Source organism: Marmota flaviventris, chromosome 13, assembly GCF_047511675.1.
Source record: "Marmota flaviventris isolate mMarFla1 chromosome 13, mMarFla1.hap1, whole genome shotgun sequence".
Taxonomy (NCBI): Eukaryota; Metazoa; Chordata; class Mammalia; order Rodentia; family Sciuridae; genus Marmota; species Marmota flaviventris.
This window is the reverse complement of record NC_092510.1, coordinates 48,108,389-48,128,844: the sequence shown is the minus strand read 5'-3', so window position 1 is coordinate 48,128,844 and position 20,456 is coordinate 48,108,389. Positions and strand designations below refer to the sequence as shown.

Genomic DNA, 20,456 nt, shown 5'->3' with positions numbered 1-20,456 from the left:
TTACATACAATGCTGATGTTGGACAAGACAAAGTTGTAGGTTTGAGTTCCAAGGAAAGGAGATGATTCTGCAATAGAAAGTCCTCAAATGCAGGATGTTAGAGTACTGTACTACATAATAACCATGAGCAAAGGAATATTTTACATAAAAATATGTTTTATAGTTCTTTTTTAAAAAATGAATCTATGTGAAATATGAGCTAGGACAGATTTTCATAATTAGCAAGACAAAGTTCTGCAAGAATGTAAGAATGTAGAGGTATTTGCCTCACTAAAAGAAATAATGGATTGCTGTATTTATTCAAAACTGAATTGCTTAAAACTTTTAAAAAATCCTAATAATTCCCAGCTACCAAATCACACTGACTCCAGCTATTAGTACTTCAGATTTCTTTGTAGCACTCCTAATATACAATCTTGTGGTAAAAAATATATCATTTTTTCCCATTCCAGAGCAAAACCTCAAAATTAAATTCTTTAGACCTTCTGGGCCTGCAAGTTCATATATGTTTCTCATCAATGTAGGAACCTCAAATAAAAAAAGAATGACATTTTTACTGTGGTATTTTCATTCTTTCAAAATAGCATTTAATAAACCCAACTTGTTAACTTTGCAAATTCTCTGCGAGGCTTAATGTTCAGTTAGCTTTACATCTTTGTGACCAAAAATCTGACAAGAAAAACTTTCAGAAACAGTTTATTTGGAACTCACATTTTCAGAAGTCTCAGTTCATAGATAACCAACACTGTTGCTCTGGGACCAAGGTGAGGCAGCACATCATGGCCAAAGGGTGCAGTAGAGGGAATCTTCCTCCCTGTGACCCACCTCCTCCAGCCACCCCAGATCTGCCTGTAGTCATACTTAGTCCATTCAAAACAAGATGGACTGATCATTTTACTTCTGACTATTGCTTCGTTAACACAGGAGCTTTGGGGGACACCTCATATCCAAACCATAATGCTTGTTTTAACCTAATTAATCAGCCACCTTGCAGTGCAACACTTGAGATCTCAGCCATTTTTCATAGGAGGTATTTGCATTGGGCCTCTCATTGACTCTAATGGGAGCCACTCATCATCAATTTGATGAAGTCCTTCATCCTAATTTCTGGCAAATATTTAGGCCTAGAACCATGCCAGTAAAATACACTAGGATTTTAATATTCCAAAATCCTATGAGTTATAAAAATTTGGAAGTAGGGTAAAGTCATGATAGAATTTCCATTGACTGGTGAAGTTCTACTGAATTAAGATAATCTTTTGATATAAGACTAGAAATCAGATCACTAGTCATCATTTTGTCACTATCATTTACCTCACTGATTAATTTGACAAAACTAGTAGGAAAAGGCAGTCAGGTAGAGCTACATTTTAAACTCCATTCTTATTTATATTGACTCTGTTTTTCCACCTATAATAAATCAATAAAAGTAAGTCATCATATTTATCTCATGTAATAGCTGTAAAAAGATATGAAAGAAAAAGTGACACATTCTATCAATATTTTTTCTATTTATTAAAACATAACTCCAAATGAAATTTGAGATAACAAATTAGCAATACTTTAGAAGGTCTTAATGTCAAAATGATTCTTTATGCACTTTGGCTGTTTTCTAGAAATGAAATGTGAGAAAACAGAATTTGAATTTAGTACCTTCTTACCATTCTGAAGACTTGCTATTCTAAAGCATGTACTATAAAGGTGAAAAGCTGTTTGGCTTTAAAAAAAAAACCTCATATATTAGCTGTATTAAGGAGATCCCAAGGACAGAATAAAAACAACTGTGTTTAGTTTTTATTTTAAATTAAATGCTGGCACTGTGTGTTAATAATCTTGAAATATAAGTTGCACTTTTAATGCCTTTTCCTTTAAGAGTTTTACAAATGCATAGGAAATAAGCATGTGAGAACCTCAAAATATTGAGTTCAGACTGATTTATATATATGAGGGCAACCCCGAATAAGACTAACTTCTACTCGTCTGTCACAAGAGGAGTTGGTTGGAAATAATGATCAGATTAGTTATGCCACCATGTACATACTTAAGCTGTATGCACTATGATTAACCAGTCCTAATTTCTTCTCTTTTAATATATAAACAATTTTTTACTTAATTATTTATTATAGGCATGTAGCAACATCATTTGCCATGCATTTCTGTGTGCTAAGAGATATTCTGAGCACTTTCAAATATTAATCAATTCTCCAACAATTCTATGAGACAGGTTTCATTATGCCTATTTACAAATAAGAAAACAAAGATGCAAAGAAATAGTTACTTATTTCAAGTTCACCATCTAGTAATTCTCAGAATGGAGATACTCCAAAATCAAAGCCTTAATACTTTATAGCACTGATTAATTGTATGTTGATGATGATGACTATGCCATTTCTCTACTCAAGTGTCTTTCTTTTGTTTTACATTGCATCATTTGAATTTCAAATGGAATTAATTATTTTTGCTTGTTGATTTTGCATTAAGACACCTTGAACCATTCACTGTGCTGCAAGTGTGGATCAGTTTAGAAAGATTATTTGGTCACACTGTCCATCACATGGTACTAGTCGCCCCCAAATGTCTTATTCTCTTTATTTGCCAAAAGAGATACCATTTCGCATGTTCTCTCAGTCTTTGCAGATTCAACATCAAAAGATCTCAACATTCTTTAAAACCTCAGTTTTTTGAGGGTCTGACATATTGTGCACAATCAACTCTGTAAATATTTTATGATAGAAAGATATTGAGGTTGTTTGAGGGAGTCCTTGCTATAATTTTACCTAAAATCTTCAATTAAAATCTCACAGAGAATGCTTTGAGGAAAAGGGCAAGTGAAAAGCTGGAATGTATCAGCTTACAAAGGAGTTAGGGATCTTCTGACTCCTTTGTGCTAGGGAAAAAATGCAGAGTTGATAGTTATACGTGTGTTTGATTTATAGGTGGATTTGGCTGATGTAAAAATAATGATAGTAAATTGCTCTGAGAACAATCTAAAAACATTAAGAATGCACACAGTTCCCTATTGGTACAAGATCTCTTATTAGTAAAGAATGAAATAACACAGGCTCTGACAATTCTCCCTCCCACATTAGATAAACAGGTCCTGCACATGATGTTAAGACTTGAAGGAATGCCAACTTTGGGCAATGTTTGGAATTTAACTAGCAGTCAAATACAGGTAGATGGGATTCCAGTACTGGCTCTGGTTTAACTCACCCAGGCCATGGCTTAAATATGCTACACAATGATAGGTGAGAATATTTGAGTGTTGGTTGGTGTTTAATGGACACAATCACCTAAAAATTTAAACAATCATAACTGGAATTATATAGAAATAGTTTAAGATTTATACCCTAGTTAATAAAATGCATGCTTGGAAATAGAATTTGTACCCTGATGTGCTTTCCTTGGTTCATGGCCTCTTCTGGTCTCACAGCCAGCAGTATAGCATTTGTAATGGTTTAGATATGAGGTGTCTCCCACAAGCTCATGTGTGAGACAATGAGAGAAAGTTTTGAGGTGAAATAAAATGATTGGGTTATGAGATCCTTAATCTAGTCAGTGCATTCATTCATTTGAATGGAATAACTGGGTGGTAACTATGAGCAGGAGGAGGTAGGTCACTCAGGTTGTGCCTTATATATAAATTATAAACAAAATATGAATATATATATATATATATATATATATATATATATATATATAATTTTTTTGTGAGCAGAGCTCTTTCTGATTTCTGATTGTCATATCCTGAGTTGCTTTCCTTTGTCACATCCTTCTCCTTTGATGTTCTGCCTTACCTCGGGCCCAGAGCAATGGTATCAGCCATTTATGGACTGAGACCTCTGAAACTATGAGTACCAAATAAACTATTCCTCCTTTAAAATGGATCTTATCAGGTCTTCTGGAGACAGTGGCAGAAGAGCTAACTAGAACATTTTCAACACCTCTCTCTCCTTTTCTTTCTCTTTCTCTCTCTCTCTCTCTCTATGACAGTCTTTCCTCTCAGTTATAATCCTCACTCAGATAATCCAGGGTCTTTATTCCAAAGTCGTTAATCACATCTTCAAAGTCCCTTTTGCCATGCAGGGTAATATATTCACATGGTCACTGATTAGGACATGGGCAGCTCCAGGGTGGAAATGAGGAACATATTCTTCCTACCAGAGAAACCCACTGAACAAATGAGCTCCTTGAAGATGGGATTTATATCTTCCTCACCTCTGCATCACCACAACCTGGCACAGTCAAATGTGCCTAGAAGACATTCAGCAAATGTTCAAAAATTGCTACAGTCAAAAAATATTTATCTGGTACCTACTGTGTGACAGATGTTATTCTAGGCGATGGGACATGTGGAAATGAGCAGAATTAACTTATTTTCATTGCATCCTAGTGTAGAGAAGCAAAGAGCACACACACAATATACAATAATGACAGTAAGGGTTATGAGGAAAAGTAAACCATAGTAAAGAGCACAGGAAGTGTCAGCTTATTATGGAAGAAGTCTTCTCAGGCAAGCTGCCATTTGATTGCAGATAAAGGACTGTGAATCAAGGTTTACCAACAAAGAGCAGAAGAACATTTCAGAAAGAAGAACTGAGAAGTGCAAACATTCTGAGGTTGGAATAAACATTTTGAGGAGGCTTTTTGTTTGTATTACTGGGGATTTTGCCCAGGGGCACTTGACCACTGAGTTATATCCCTAGGCTTTTTTATTTATTTACTGATTTTTTTTTGAGACTGGTCTTACTAAGTTTCCCAGGCTGCCTTCAGATTTGTGATCCTACTGCCTCAGCACCCTGAAATTACAAGCATGAACTGCCATACTGGACAGGATTTTGAGGTTTTTAAGAAATAACAGGGATGCAAATGAGGCTTCACAAAAAAGAGAGAGGGATGATACCAGATGAGACCAGATAGGCACAAGGATGACAGACTGCCCAGGATTTCGTAGTCCACAGTAAAAAACTGGGTTAGACTCCAAGAGAGATGGAAATCCATTACAGGCTTGAGATATAGGCTGGCAAAATATGAGTTTTATCTTGTAAAATCACTCTGTTGTGTTAAGCACTGACAGTGACAAGATCAGGATGAAAGCAAAGAAACAAGATTGCAGTAGTCCCAGGGAGATATGTTAGAGTGACAGGAGAGGTTGTGGTGAGAATTTGTTGTAATCCCAATCTACATCTGAAGTGGAGAGAATAGTGTTGGATATTGTTTGAAGGAAAGAGAATAAGAGCGACTTTAAGGATTTGGGTTGTGTTATGGTTTTGGTATGTGATGTCCCTCAAAAGCTCATGTGTGAGACAATGCAAGAACATTCAGAGATAAATTGATTAGATTATTAAAATTGTAACCCAATAAGTGGATTAATCCACTGATATGGCTTAACGAGCTGGGTAACTGTAGATAGGTAAGGTGTGGCTGCAGGAAGAAGGTCACTGGAGGTGTGCCTTTGGGGTTTATATTTTGTTCTTGGTGAGTGGAACACTATCTCTCTCTCTCTCTGTCTCTCTCTCTCTCTCTCTGCTTCCTGATTGCCATGTCCTTAGCTGCTGCTGCTTCTTTTGTTTTTTTTAACCATTCAATTCCACCATGATGTTCTGCCTCATCTTGGGCCCAGAGCTATGGAGTGAGCTGAGCACAGACTGAATCTCTGAAACCATGAGCTAAAATAAACTTTTCTTTCTCTGTTTTTCTTGTCTGGTATTTTGGTCACAGCAATGAAAGCTGAATAAAACAGGCTGAGAATTTGATGAAGATAGTCATCACTTAACAAAACTGGGTAAGATTTCTCACAGTTTTGGAAATGTTTAGAGTGAGGTGCTTATCAGATATCAAGTAGAGATGCTCTGAAGAAAGGTAGACATGGGAGATTGAAGTTAAGAAGGGAGACTGGACACAAGATAAACATCCAGAAATCTCAGCATATAGACATCATTTAGAACTCTGTAATTAGGTGAATTCCTTGGTTTGGGGGAAACAGTTTTGGAAGAGTATTTAGCTCTGGAACACTCTTGCTTTATGGAGGTCAGGAAAATGAAGAAGAGAAACAGAAAAGGAATCTGTGAGCAAGAAGGCAGTGGGCAATGAAGGAATCCAAGAGGAAATGATGTCACTGGAAGCCAAGTGAAGACATTCTTCCAAAAAGACACCATCCAATGTGCCAAACTGCTGATGAGATGTTAGTAAGATGAGGATCTTGAAATAATCTTGTTTTGGCATCATGGAGGTGGTTTGATTGTGTTTTGATGTGTTGGGGAAGCAAATGCCTAAAATTCTTCATGGTGACCCAAGTGCCTTTATCATGTATCCAACAGCCCTTGCTGACTCTTCATTGCATTTCTAAACTTGACTAATGCTTAAAAATTTGTACTTTGTAATTTGAGTCTGACTGGTAGGATAAACAGGAGGATTTCCTTGAAGTGAAGGCTTCTAAGGTGATTGGTGATCTAGAGCTCCTTAATTTGCAAAATGCCAAAGAGAAATGTATTAGCTTTAAGTTATCTGAATTCCTTACATTCAATTATTTTCATTGCAATAGGAGACTAACAAGTCCATAAAATAGATTAATGTAACTCAGGCACATTCCATTTTCTCTGGAAAGACATAACTCATTGCAGGCAGAAGAGTTTGCACAACACCTTTGCTTTAACTTTTTATCTTGTTTCCTGATAGGGCTGACAGAGATGAAACATGAAGTGCTTCAGGTACAAGATTAGTTGTAGGGATTCTTGAGTTTTAAACTTCAGTTTCAATTTTAATTGAGGCACTTCTTTGCATTCATTGTCTTCAGACCAATTAATATGTTAGTAATTAATCTTGTTTATTACCATATTCTCCTCCTCTTAATGAAATCAACTATAAAAACATTATTGGTATATACAATCAATATTTGCTATCTCTTGCGAAACAAGTTGGAATAAATATAAAGCATATAAACTTTAAAATTTTTACTATTAATGGAGCTAAAAATTATTCTCAGATATTCTGCCAATGTCCATTATAGTTTTCTTAAAATATAATTTCTAACTGAAAACTATTCTATACATTTCTTCTACATAATACTCATAATTTTTTAAAGTTTCTATTCTATACAAGGTCAATTTATAGAAGGTATGGACGAATATCAGGGAAGCTGGTTGGAAAAGAAAAATATATTTTAAAAAATCTTCATACTGAATTCATAGTCTGAATCTATGATCTGAGCAGAAATTGTCTTTTACATACATAGCTTCTTGTAGCCAAATGTTGAGTCTTAAAGAGGTTAGAATTCACTCTTTTTTCCTCTTGCATTGCTGTCTGCTCACTTTCCTCTTGTGAAGGATTTTTTTTTTTTTTTTTTGCTGTGCTGTAGACATATGGTTACATATTTCACTACCTTCTGTTTGAAATTCATTGGTCTTGGTTCTGAGGTTGTTTTTTCTGTTGGGTCACAATGTGTGCTCTTGAATTTTAATATGATAAACAATCTGTGCTAAAAACTTCTTGGTTTGATTCCAGATTAAAATCAAACAAATAACCAGCCAACCACCCTTTACTGAGTTGAAAATAAAAGTACACAGAGAGAAAGGATTATGTTAGAAACCATTGTTGTGTGGCTCCCTCTCTGAGTCATCACTAGGCATAACACTGATTTGGTACACGTGATTTCAAGAAAGAGCTTGGTAGATTCAGTATAGGAAAACATCGATACTACCAGAAAATAGTTTGCTACACTTTTTTATCATGGGTTTAAATTTGCTTTCTCACATTTATTATTTTAAGTCAATAAGCAAAGAGGTTATTGAGTATCAGTGATAGGAATACAACAGAGTCAAATTCAAATTCTATTTTGGACATTTAGTGGAAGATTTAATGCAGTGACTCACATTATTTGTGCCACAGTTTCCTTAAACTTATAATAGTGACAATCCTGACATTATGGGATTATAGTGATGAGGATTATACCTAAGAATTTAGGGAAAAAACTAATGAAAAATATGTGCACTGAGAGCTTTTAATTGTAAATTGAATAATATATGTCTTGGAAACAAATGATAAGTTTCCAGGTGTGCAATGAGTATAGAATAAAAGGAAACTTCTCATTTACAAGCGAGAAAACTTTTTTGATTCATATTGTAAATTGTAACAAAGAACAGCTTGAAATTTTAATTAAATTGTCTCACTAGGAATCATCTAGATAAAAATTTGTAGAGGACTAAAAATATCAAAATTAAAATTTTCACTCACTGCATAAGTTATAATATTTCCAGTATCATTTCAGAAAATTAAAAGACTATTTATCCTTCCCAGGATGAAAAAATATCATAAGTGGACTTCATAAGTGGATAAAGATGCTGATTTCCTATGATATCTGTTACCTGTGTGGCTGTCTATCTATCCATCTGTAGATACACATATATGTTTAGACATCCCAGTAGAATTGCAAAGTGCTTATAAGAAAACGCCAACAAAATCTCAAATGTAGGGCATATTTGCCTTTAATCACCATCATACCTGATCTCAATATTCCTCAAAATTTGAAATACTAATACATATTGTCAGACAGATATGTCTAATATATGAGTTAAAATGACTGATGACAAAATCCTAATGTGTAGTATCAACAAAAAGGTGAAGTGATCAGGTTGCTTACACTTGGGGGCTTTCCAATGATGGCATGTAAAAGTGTGCCATAATTGGCACCCTTGATTTTGTTCAAGAAGTTTGTGCAACCTAATCTACAAACAGTAATAGATCTCAGTATCTTTTGGAAGATAAAATCTTGAATCATTTAAGGACACAGCAACAAAATTAACAGTTTTCATACTTTGGTTTATTGTAAAATTTAGTAAAGTTTTCCTTGTAATCCCTGACCCCTTGCTCTGAAAACAAAAGCAAAAACATAATTATTGCTTATTCTTTTCCCCCTACTTTGTTTGTGCTACTCTAAAAGAAGGGAGGAAAATCATTTTAATAAATAAAAATAGAGATGTAACAGAGAAAAATAAATCAGTCTAGATGAGAAATATTAGGAGCAACAGAAATGTCATTAAGCAGTTTAAAAATAAGCTTCTTTTAAAAGGTTGTCTTATTTTACAAAATCACACAAAAAATATAGCAGCGGAGAAGAAGGATACATACAAGTTAATTGCACACCAGTCCCATGCAAAAAACTGGGTCATTAGCCAAAGCAGTAGTAGTCAGAATCCAATTTAGGAGGCTTGTGTAGGGTTTGTGAGTCCTCTATGATGGAGCCGTCACTGAACTGGTCCAAGTCTGAAGGGGTCTGATGGCCTGGGACATCATCAGCCAAAGTGTCCAGGTAGCTTCCCACAGAGATGCCATCTAGCCCATCACTGCCATCCTGCAGGCTGTTGTAGCTGCCGCGTAAGGAGGTGCTCTGGCTCTCCAGCAGGCTGCACAGACTGCCACTGAGACTGCTGCCTCGGCTAGTGATGGTGGCTTTCTCCTCCATCATCCACTTGATGGACTCGATGTTCTCATTGATGAGGAGCAACTGACGCATAAGTCTGACATCTGTGGCTCTGAGGTTAACCTATGTGGAAGAGGGAGACAGGAAAGACATGCCAGTTATTCTACATTCTTAACAAACTCCAAATTCATGTGGATACTGTCTGTTACAGTCTACGATTTTAAATCCACAGAATAAAATACAAGTATACTTGATCTCAGGATCTCTTTGGAAATTGCTGACCATCGGCAGGAGTCATAATCAAAGAACTCGCTTTCTGCCAGATGCATCAGAAAAAGGGTCCATAAAATTCCCTCTGTATCCCTGACTCTAACCAAGCTACCAGAAAATAGTGTATTGAATGTCAAAGTCTCTGCTGAGAGAGAGATTCTCTCTTGTCAAGTTAATAGTTTACATGGGAATGTATATCCACACTAAGGGGTAGGGAAAAGGAGAAGGTATAGAAATTAATACATCTCATCAGCATCATGGGACTTCTACTTATTGAGTTATACTGTGCTAGGCATCATTATAAAAAAATTCAACATTAATTAGCAAAAGCTAAGAACACTGTACAACAGCCTTACTATTTTTATTCTTATTTTACAGATGAAGAAATTGAAGTCTACAAAAAAGGGTTAAGAGTACAGGAAAGGCTACACTCCTCATGACTACATTGGCACAAGCAATATGGACTATTACTTTTACTATTAACAAGAACCAAACTGACCTAGTATTCCCTGAATTGAAAAGGGTGCTGCTGCACAGGGTGACACAACTTATAAGATGAAGGCTACAAATATTTTTGGAGATCTAAGTATTTGTTTTAGATATGTCAGGGACACTCTAATCAAAATTGGGATATAAAAATGTCCTGGGACTCCCCTAAGAGCCATCTAAGTGTGTAGTCCTTTTGCCAATTCTAAGATATTTCAGAGAAATCTGTTTCCACAGCCATAGAGCAGGATGTTTTCGTATGCCCCAGAATTTAATGAGAACCCTTTATAACATCAACTACATAGTAGCTTAGGGAAGAGAACTCTCATGATTGCCCCTGTTCCTGTTGGAACTGGATAGAAGTAGATCCTCTAAAGATCTGTGTGCCTGGTCTTGGTTGGCCACTAGAAGTTCCGCTCATATTCATTATGGTTTAAACATGGATTTTTTGTTATTTTACTTGTGGTATTAGCCCAAAAGGCTGGGCCAGGCCAATTCTCTCTTTACAATCCAAGACTAACTCAGATTTGTGGGTTTCTAGAATTATCAAAGGCACTCATTCTGGAATGACTCAAGCCAGAAGAGAAAAAGGAGTTCATTGTATTCCAAGATATGTATTCATATAAAAATATTTCCTGGTGAAGAGTTAATCCATAACTGAAGGTGAACTTTGGCTTCTATGAACATGACAAACAAACCTCAGTAGAGATACAATTTACACTCATGTCTTCAATAGATGTAAGGTTACAGGTTTTAGAGACACAAAAGTGCAAGTAGAAATTCAAGATGAAAAAAGTACACATTAAGAAAAAAATAAATTTGCTGGGATATGAAATTGACTAATGAATTCTTCATCTTCTCTGAGAAAAGCATCAAGAATAAATTGACTAGATAGAATTCAGGGAAATTTATTTCTCTCTGAAATGTTCATGAAGTGAAGGATGTGAACTTAGTAAATCTTGATGTTCCTCTGTTTTTGATGGTGTCTCAATGACCTTGCAATAACTTTATGTTGGAGAAGGAGGTTTTGGCAGTCTTTATGCTCAAATTCACTCACATACTCCATGAGTCATTGTGACATCATTCAAGTTAGAAATATTACAAATATTTACAAATGACCAACAGTGTGCCTGGGTACATTGAGAAGTGCAGAAAGATCAATATCAGTTAAACTCTTACAAAATCCTTCAGCAGACATCTGTACTTGATGCACCTTGCTGTGCCCATCATAGGCATGGTGCAATATCAATCTGACCATTTCCAAATAGCTCCCCAAATGGACCACAGCTGCATATACTCACATCTCCACCCTGTTCATGGAAGTGTTTCAGCCCAAGTTCTGCTTTGGGCATGTGCCCTGATCTTTCCCTCACTTAAAGTACTTCACTTTCACTCTTTCAAATTCTTCACGTTCTAGTTCTATTTCTTCTGTCAAGCACTCCTTGCTGACTCTAGCCTGTCCTGCTGGCCCATTTTATCTCTATAGTCTGTTTGGTTTATAACTTAAAATGAGCTTTATTTTATACAATCTTATAGTGGTAATAATTACTGTTCCTTTTAGACTTTCCCCAAAGAAAGAAGCCATGTCTTACCTGAAACTCTGTATCATTATTATTATTATTAGTAGTAGTAGTAGTAGCAGTACTGGAGATTGAACTCAGGGGTACTTTAGTACTGAACTACATCACCGGCCCTTTTTATATTTTTCATTTTGAGACACCATCTCGCTAAGTTGCTAAGGATCTTGTTAAGTTGCTGAGGATGGCCTCAAACTTGTGATCCCTTTCCTCAGTTCTAGAGTCACTGGGTTACAGGCGTGAGTCACCATGCCCAGCCTGAAACTGTATCTTAAGGTCTCTTCTAAGCACTGATTGATTTTTGAGAAATAGTCAAAATTTTAGCATCTGTGAAAGTTCATCTCTTAATATAGTCACAAATATATGTTCCCAGAAACCATGTCACTGTTGGGGTTAACATGTACTTAGAATAAATTTTCTGTCAGCAATTTTTGTTTTACTTACACAGTGGCTGCATCAAATACTTTTTAAAACTTTTATCGAGCAATACGAATAAAAGGGGAGTAAGGCTATGAAGCAACAAAAGCTTCCTTTGACCATGAAATGATCTATTTAAAAAAGAAAATCTTTTGCTTCTGAAGGCAAAACATTCACAGGCCGTTGAACTATTGTTGGGGAAAAAATATGACGAAAGTAGGTCGGTTAGAACGAGTTGATCTGGCTGATAATGATTATGGATTTAACTGTGTCTAACCCTGTGTCCTCTGAGAAGAGTAAACAGCTTCCCCGTGTGGGAGCGCTGGGTGTGCTGGTTCACACGCCTGGCTGCTGGTCTGGTACTGGAGCTCCAGGCTCAGAGTGCCCTGGCTCTCACTCTGCATTCTCCAAGAACTAAGGTGTGGTTATGCTACTGATGAAAGCATGAGCAATCCACCAAAGAACTAAATCACAATGTTGCTTCTGTCTCCAGTAGCTGCCCCACCTTTCCTCAGTGTTACTCATTTCAGTCTCTAGGAAGTCTGGCCATCAATTAAGAACAGAGTAGCCTTGCCTTGGCAGCACAAATCCTGGTGGTTCTTTCAGCTGGGGTCTCATGACTTCACTCGGAGAATATTGAGAGTTGGAACCCTCTTCAGGATCTGAGCTTAAATGCTACCTCCTTGGAGAACCTGTTCTCCTGATCAATCATGGTATCCAGTCCTCATGCCTATTTTTAGATTTCTGTAGGTCTTTTGTTTCCTTCATAATGTTTATGACTAATTAAAATCATCCTGCTTTTCATGTTTTTTTTTTTTCTCTGCCCACCCCCACAAACATGGAGGAGTTGTGGAATACTTGGTCCATCCTACTTGTAACTCTGAGCCAAGACTGAAAGAGTGCCTGACACATAGTAGGTACTCTATCAGGATCTGTCCAGCCACTAAACAACCAGCTTTGATCCAGATTGGAACAACTGATAGGAACCTGGAGTTTTGCTGTGGGTCAGTGATATGTGACTTAAGAGGAAGAAAAGTGGTAATTCAGAAAGAACATTTCAATATTGAAGTGTTCCCAGTATATGGTATTATTTCTATTCATTTCAAATTTTAGGCATTGAGTAATTGCAGTAAGATTCTTCCCTGCTAAAATTTACAGAATACAAGATAATTTTTCTAAAAGGAAGTGGACTTCAAGGTGTGAGTCACACTCCAAACATTATTCTGTTTGCTTAGAGGTGATAACTGAGCACAGCACAGGTGTTCTGTAAACATCTGGTGAAATGAATGGAACAAAGGGAACATGCAAACAGAGCACATACTCCCCCCGCAAAAAGTATTTGGATCCCCCTGCCCATCTCTAGTCCTTACAGTTTCTGCAGAGTGGTTCATCTTTATCCTAAGTTTCTCATGCTTTAAGATTGTGGGATAATAGCTGTTTGTATTTTAGGGAGAATGCTAAAACTTCATGTAATTTTTGGATAAGTGGTGAACTTAGTCTATGGTAGAATTTGAAATAAAGATCTTGAAAAATCAAATATTCCTATTAGTAAACTTTTCTAGATCTGTTTTCTTTCAAATTACCATTTTTAATACTGACAGAATGCAAAGGTTATGAATTGGCATAATGAAATCCAAGAAAGAATGTGGTCAAACTTTCAACTAATCAAGGAGCTGCTATTAAGTTCACTTCTTTTGTGGTATTGTATGAGAAATGTGGTACAAGACTCCAGTTCATCTCTGATGTGATCTACCTGTGACCTTTGGGCAAAGTGGATCAGGGTAGAGAAGTTCAGTTTCCTAACACATGAGGAAAAATCATGGTTTTATTCTGAGCTCCAATGAGCCACAGGGTTCAATAAAAGGTGGATGGTAAGGCAGTTCTATGAGCAAAGACAAATTTTTCCCAGTTAAGACTGAATTCAACTCAGGAGTTCTCTTATATTACTGTCTGCATTTCATACTGAGGTTGCATTTCAGCTGTTATTTGATAAAGAGGTTGTGCAGATGAGATAATCCCAGGATTTCCACCCATTCTGACATTTGATTCTTGTTTTTTTTCCTGGGGCTGTTTAATTACTAAATTGCTTCAGCTACAAAAGTTATGTAGACTATAGAAGAGACAGAAAAATCAATTTTTGCTGGTCAATAGATTCAACAAAAGATGCTGCTGATAAAAACTCTGCTGATAAAACACCAGAAGTTTGAGCTCTTTTTTGCATTTTATCGACCTTATCAGAGTGGTAATTTTAATAATAGTATGTGCTCTTAACATTTAGGCTTCAGTAAAAGTCATGTTTGTGTTCCAAGACAAACATGCATGTCATGTTTAATATGTCCATAAATTAACTGAAGTGTACACATGAGCTGCTGAGTGAATCTTCCATAGAGGAATGATTTTCATTCTATCTTGTCATATGGGAAGCTTGGATAGCACTTTGTAATCACAACTCTCCTAAAGTCCTCCCCCACTATTTTTATCCTTTATTTATGAATGTCAACTAAACAGATAAAAGCAAGACATCTCCCAGTTATGCATTCCTACTGTAAAATTCACAATATCCACGATATAAATCTCCAGTGACCTGATAGTTGTAATGTGAATTAGAAGGAAGAAAGGCTTTTTTTTTTTTTTCAAGCCCATAATCAAGTTCATGAAGAAAAGAAAACAGATCAGACTTGCCTTTTAAATGTGACACTCTAACCCTAGATTCTAACTGGGAGAAACAAATCAGCATTTTTCTCTGATTTGTTTTGGGGAAAGAGTTTAATTCTGGAAATGCTTCTTTTCTAACTTGTCTAATCACTGTTACTTTATATATATTTAAAACTTAAAGCATCTGTATTGCTTGAAGAGCTCTTGTAAAAAGAAGCCTGGAATATTTTTCCAACAGCTTATCTCAGTTTATTTGCAAGTTCCCTTGCATAAACTCCTCCTGTCCAAATCTGCTCCTTCTACAAATTTACCCCATTCTCAATTTGATGATCATAGAAGATTTTTGGCATACCAATTCTTAAAATTTCTGACAACTTTATTAATGGTAATAATAATATAAATATTAATTTATAAAGTACTCCTCTAGCTGTTTTCTCAGAGGACCCACAAGGATATTATTATCTTTTTGCAGTTCAAAAAGCCACTATACAATGTTCGTTTCTACCAAATGCTTTTCATCTGGAATCTTCAGGAGAAAAGCCTGCAGCCATATAGAAGTCTAGTCTGTTACTTCAGCATTTTCTTTCCCTTTCTCAGTTGGTTCAAAATTTACAGCAAAATTTCTTTCTAATTGGACCATGGAGGCTTCTGTTTTTATACGCGTCAGCTTGTCTTCTTCCATTTGTGTTGTTTATGGGTGGAACTGAACAATAACTAAAGCAGTTCATTCATTTCCAGAAACCATATAGAAGAGTAATTTCCCGAAAGGCTGAATCACACACATAAAAACATTGTCATCAACACAGCTGACTGATGGACGTTGTTTTGATCACATAAAAAGCTCTATCTGATTTATTTGAAAAGGGGACATGTGACTCCTCTGAATCTTAAGCATAAATGCCTGCCAGCATGCCTGCTCATGAGACCTGTACAGCTCCTCCTGGTAAGTCTTCCAGATACTTAGGAGCACACACAGATTTTCAGTCTTATTCCATCAGGTTCTAGATCAGTTTGATACCTACAGTCCTGTGATGTTGATTCTTTTTTTCCATATTGTAATAAAGGAAAAGTTATTTCCCTGAGTGCTTTTAAAATACATGTGCAAAGTTTAATTGTGACTAAGGCAACAGACTGCAAATCACCTGAACTGATTACTCAGAAGATTTAACAAAAACACAGACTCCCCAAGTTCACAGCAGAGAAGCTAATACACACGGAACACCAACCAGAGAAGTGTGTCCCTACAAAATTATAATAAATATTCTGCATATTTATTTTTTCCAATTTAAAACTTAAAGTAGTATTTTAATATGGAAGACTAAGACATGGTAATGTGCTCCTCTGTGATCTGTAGCAGCCATGTTTACATTGTAAGGGAAGGATATAGAATGGTGTGCTGGTAATTAATTATTCAATAACCAGCTCCCTAGGAAAAATATATACATGTATGCATACACACTTACATACTGTCTTAGTCAGCTTTCTGTCACTGTGACAAAGTACCTGATATAATCAACTTATACAGGGCAAAGATTTATTTTGGTTTGTGCTTTCAGAGGTTGTAATCCATGGTTGCTTGGCCTCAGTCACTCTGGGCCTGTGGTAACGTAGTACCTAATAGCAGGAGAGTGTGGCAGAGAAACTGTGTTCATTTCCAGGCCACTGAGATGCAAAGAGGGAGAGAAGAAGGAGTCAAGGTCTCAATATTCCCTTCAAGGGCCACTCCAATGACCTAACTTCCTATTGCTAGGCTCACCTCTTAAGCGGTTCACCACATCTCAACAGAATCACAGGCTGGGGACCAAATTTTTAACACGTGGTCCTCTGATGAACATTTAAGTTCCAAACTAACCATATTTATAAGTGTAATATAAATTGTGCCTATATAAAAGGTATATAGCGTACTTTATAATAATAATAAAACATAAAATAACTTTTTATTATAAATTTTACATAACCAATTAATTCTCAGGGTATGCTTTTGTTCATTCTTACTAAACTCTTCAGAGCATAACAACCTCTGATTGCAGTGCAAATAGGATTTCACAAATAGTGGTGGTCACAATTTAACTCTTTTTTCAATAATTTTTTAATCATTAAATCTGATATGTGATTTACTGTTAAGCTATTTCTCACGTAGTGCAAATTATATCCATTAAACAGAAACCTGTTTTAGCCTCAGGATTAATTATGTCAGAACTTTACCAATTCATCAATGATATGAGAAACTTCTTTACTGAATTGGATAACAGTTTCTGACTTCCTGGAGAATATTTCATTCCCCTACAATTAGCAGATCAACAACTAGGGACGTGCCACACTTTTCAAGTTTAATTTGCTCTAATATTAACATTTTCTCCATCACTTTCTTAAGCTTAGAATCAACACAATAAAACTCAAGTCCTTATTTATATCTTTTATAATTTCTGGGGTCTAAAAACTTCTATCATGGCCAATCTCAAGGTCCTGATGTGATGCTACGAAACATGGAATTGATAAGATGCTCACTAGTATTTTCACTCTTTAGATATAACAGGTACTTTACAAAACTTCAAGAAAATAATAAATAGTAAAAAGTAGTAAAATAATTAGGAACCTATTAATATTGAGTATGTACTGCTTTTGTTTTGAATGTAACATTTATTCATAGATTTATATGTGTAAATTAAGTTTTAATAATGACTGTAATTAACAACTAGTTCAGAAAACTCCTGAAAATGTAATAAACAGCTCACATATCTTGTGATATGTCAATTAGAGATGTTCAATTTATCCCTTAGTGTTTTTATTTTTCTGTATATAATTAGAATCAGAATATAATTTTATTGCTTCAACTGAATATAATTTGAGGTAAATGCAAAATACAGTGAAATTATTAATGTCTTTTATAAAAAATGTCAAGTACTGAATATAGATTAAATTATTTCTGCATCATTGAGACATGAAATATATCGGGAAAGTAAATAATCAAGTTACAAAATCTGAAAATCACTTAGATGAGCATTTACATTTTCATGTTGTGATAATTTTTGATGGATATATTTCTAAAATAATGCTGTAAAATTCTTTATGTTTGTAAACAGAACCATGATCCAGATAGTATGGGGTACCATGGTAAATAATAAGCTTTATAATGCAGAGGTATTCAACAATGCATTTAAGGGAAATAAGGTTGTAATACCCCATTTTAGATGGTGCATCTTCTCTTTCCATAATTTTTTGATGCTGTCACTTGTTGTTTGGCATAGTTTTTAGGTCCCCTATTTCTTATTCTCCCAATTCTATTTTGAATCTGGTATTCATAGCCCAGTTGTGCTTCAGTATCCTTATATATTTTTTTCTATTTCCTGAGTAGGGGAGAACTAAATTGCAAGGACAATAGATCTTTGCACTTATTAAAAAGTTACCAATTAAGTAGGTAAAATTAAGTGAGGAAGCAAACTCTTCAACACAGCCCTGCTCTTAGAGCAGGAATCTCCTCTAATCTTTGTTGTATAGACAGATCACCTAGAAATCTGGCTAAAATTTCTATTTAGTTCAATAGTTTCATCATTTCATATTTCTAACAAGTTCCCAATAGATACTGATCAGGTAAGCAGACTTTAAAAATCTCTCCATTATCCCCTCTCCTGGTCTTTGTATCCTCACACAGTTCCCTGCCATTGTGTGTAGACTGAGCCTACTGACTGCTTCCAAAGAACAGAATAGGGCAAAAGTCACAGGTTATTACTTATGAAACACATTACTAGATTGTGGCTTCTGTCTGGGTTACAACAGTGTCTTTTTTTTTTTTTTCTGACAGAAGCCATCCTCCATGCTGTGTACTGGCCCATGGTGAGATTCACATGGTAAGGAACTGTGATCACTGGTCAACAACTCACAAGGAAAAGGACCTGTCGTCTGCAGCTGAGCACATAAGTGATCATGAAGTGGATCCTCCCTGAATTGGGCTTTCAGGCACCAACTGACACTTTGCTGGCAGTCTTGTGAAAGACCCGGAGCCAGGGACACAAGTTAATCTGTGCACAGACTTCTGACTCACAGAGACTAGGGAATAATACATATGTGATTTTGGAGTTGCTAATTTTGAGGTTACTTATTACATAGCACGAATAACTAATATACCAATGCTGATATTATACAGGCCATATTTTAAATTTTTAGAAGGCTTGGAGATTTTTCTACTGGTGGATAATTTGGAATGGTGGATGCAAAACCACTGTGTCGATGGAGTTCTACTCTTCTGATACATTACTTTGCAGTTTGAAAAAAAGTCATGAATAGAGTAAGTAGTTAAATATTTACGGACAGAAACAATGAGTGTTCAGGGAAGTCAAGGTTCATCAAAGCGGCCAGGGCATCTCCCATGGGACAACCTTTCTTCTCCCTTAGAGAAGTTGGTTTCTTACACTGAAGGGAAAATGACAGATGATATGCTTGGTAATTGGTGCCACAGGTAATGCTTTCAATGGATTTCATTTACAAAACTCCTTATAATGTGAGGGTCATAAAAAGTAGCAAATATACTGAGAAACTAAGTTATGCTTAGATAATAATATTCAGATACAACTTGAAGAGTTTAGAAGACACAAAGAGATGAATATACTGACAACTTTATCAAATTGTAATCTTGTTTTTCAGAATTCCCCTTTTAATTTGAAACTGTATTCTAACTTGGCCCTCACTAGAGCCAAAAGAAGAAGAGATTAGGATGGGGATAAGTGTTATAAGTACTGAGCTGTCTCTATGAGCCAGATATTTTTTCATATATTAATTCATTTTCTTTGGAAAGATTTATCTGTAGAATAGTTCTTTTACCTAGAAAAAAAACTGAAAAACTGCCATTTTATTGTACTTTTTACCTGATGACAATAATTTGTGAATATTTGAAATGATTTACTTCATAAAGCTGAGGGTCAATTTTCTCTTGTTTTTCATATGATACCTAAACACTGACTAAATATTTTCATTTGGCAATCTTGGGTGGGACTCTCCAGATGGGAGAGTCTCTATAGCTGGGAGCAGTGATCTAACTCTGACTAGCTGGAATCAGAGATCAGAAGGACAGCCAATAAAAAAATAAAAATAAACTTTTATATTTAAATTCTTAACAACACATTGACTTTCTAGTCTAGTGATTTAGTCAGTCTCACCTTTTAAAAATGGCTTTGAGAATACTAATAAAAGTATCTGCCATTAGTCAAATGCTTCCTAGTAACCATGTACTTAACTTGATGCCTTAAATATTAATTTATGTAATAAATTTAATGTCATCATCACAAAAAACTATGATAAAGCTGATTATTATTTTCATTGTTATTCTAGTCTGACATGTAAAGAGCTTAGAAGTTGTTATGCCCATCTTTCCAAGGAGAAGAAAGCTGAACAAACTGGAAATTCAACAACTATTCTAAGGAGAATCAGAGAATTGAGGTCACAGGACAAATCGTATGGCCCTAGAATATTGGTCAATACACAGAATCATAGCTTACAGGAAACAGAAGCCCAGAAGCAAAAGGTCAGCTAGAATCAATGTCAGTAGGAACTTTAAACTGCAATTGATGAATTGATGGAGACTTTGTGTGGACATGTGAGTTAGAAACTCTAAGCGGCCAGTCTCAGGTAGACCTCCT

General features: G+C 35.7%; 1 protein-coding gene across 1 annotated transcript in view; it reads right to left on the bottom strand.

Moving 5' to 3' along the window:
* Positions 1-8,796: 8,796 nt before the first annotated feature.
* The window catches only part of Lurap1l (leucine rich adaptor protein 1 like), a 41,585-nt gene continuing 29,925 nt past the window's right edge, over positions 8,797-20,456 (bottom strand). The window contains exon 2 of the mRNA XM_027950677.2: positions 8,797-9,541. Coding sequence (XP_027806478.2) covers positions 9,167-9,541 — 375 coding nt within the window. The 3' untranslated portion in view covers positions 8,797-9,166. The remainder of the gene's footprint in view (positions 9,542-20,456) is intronic.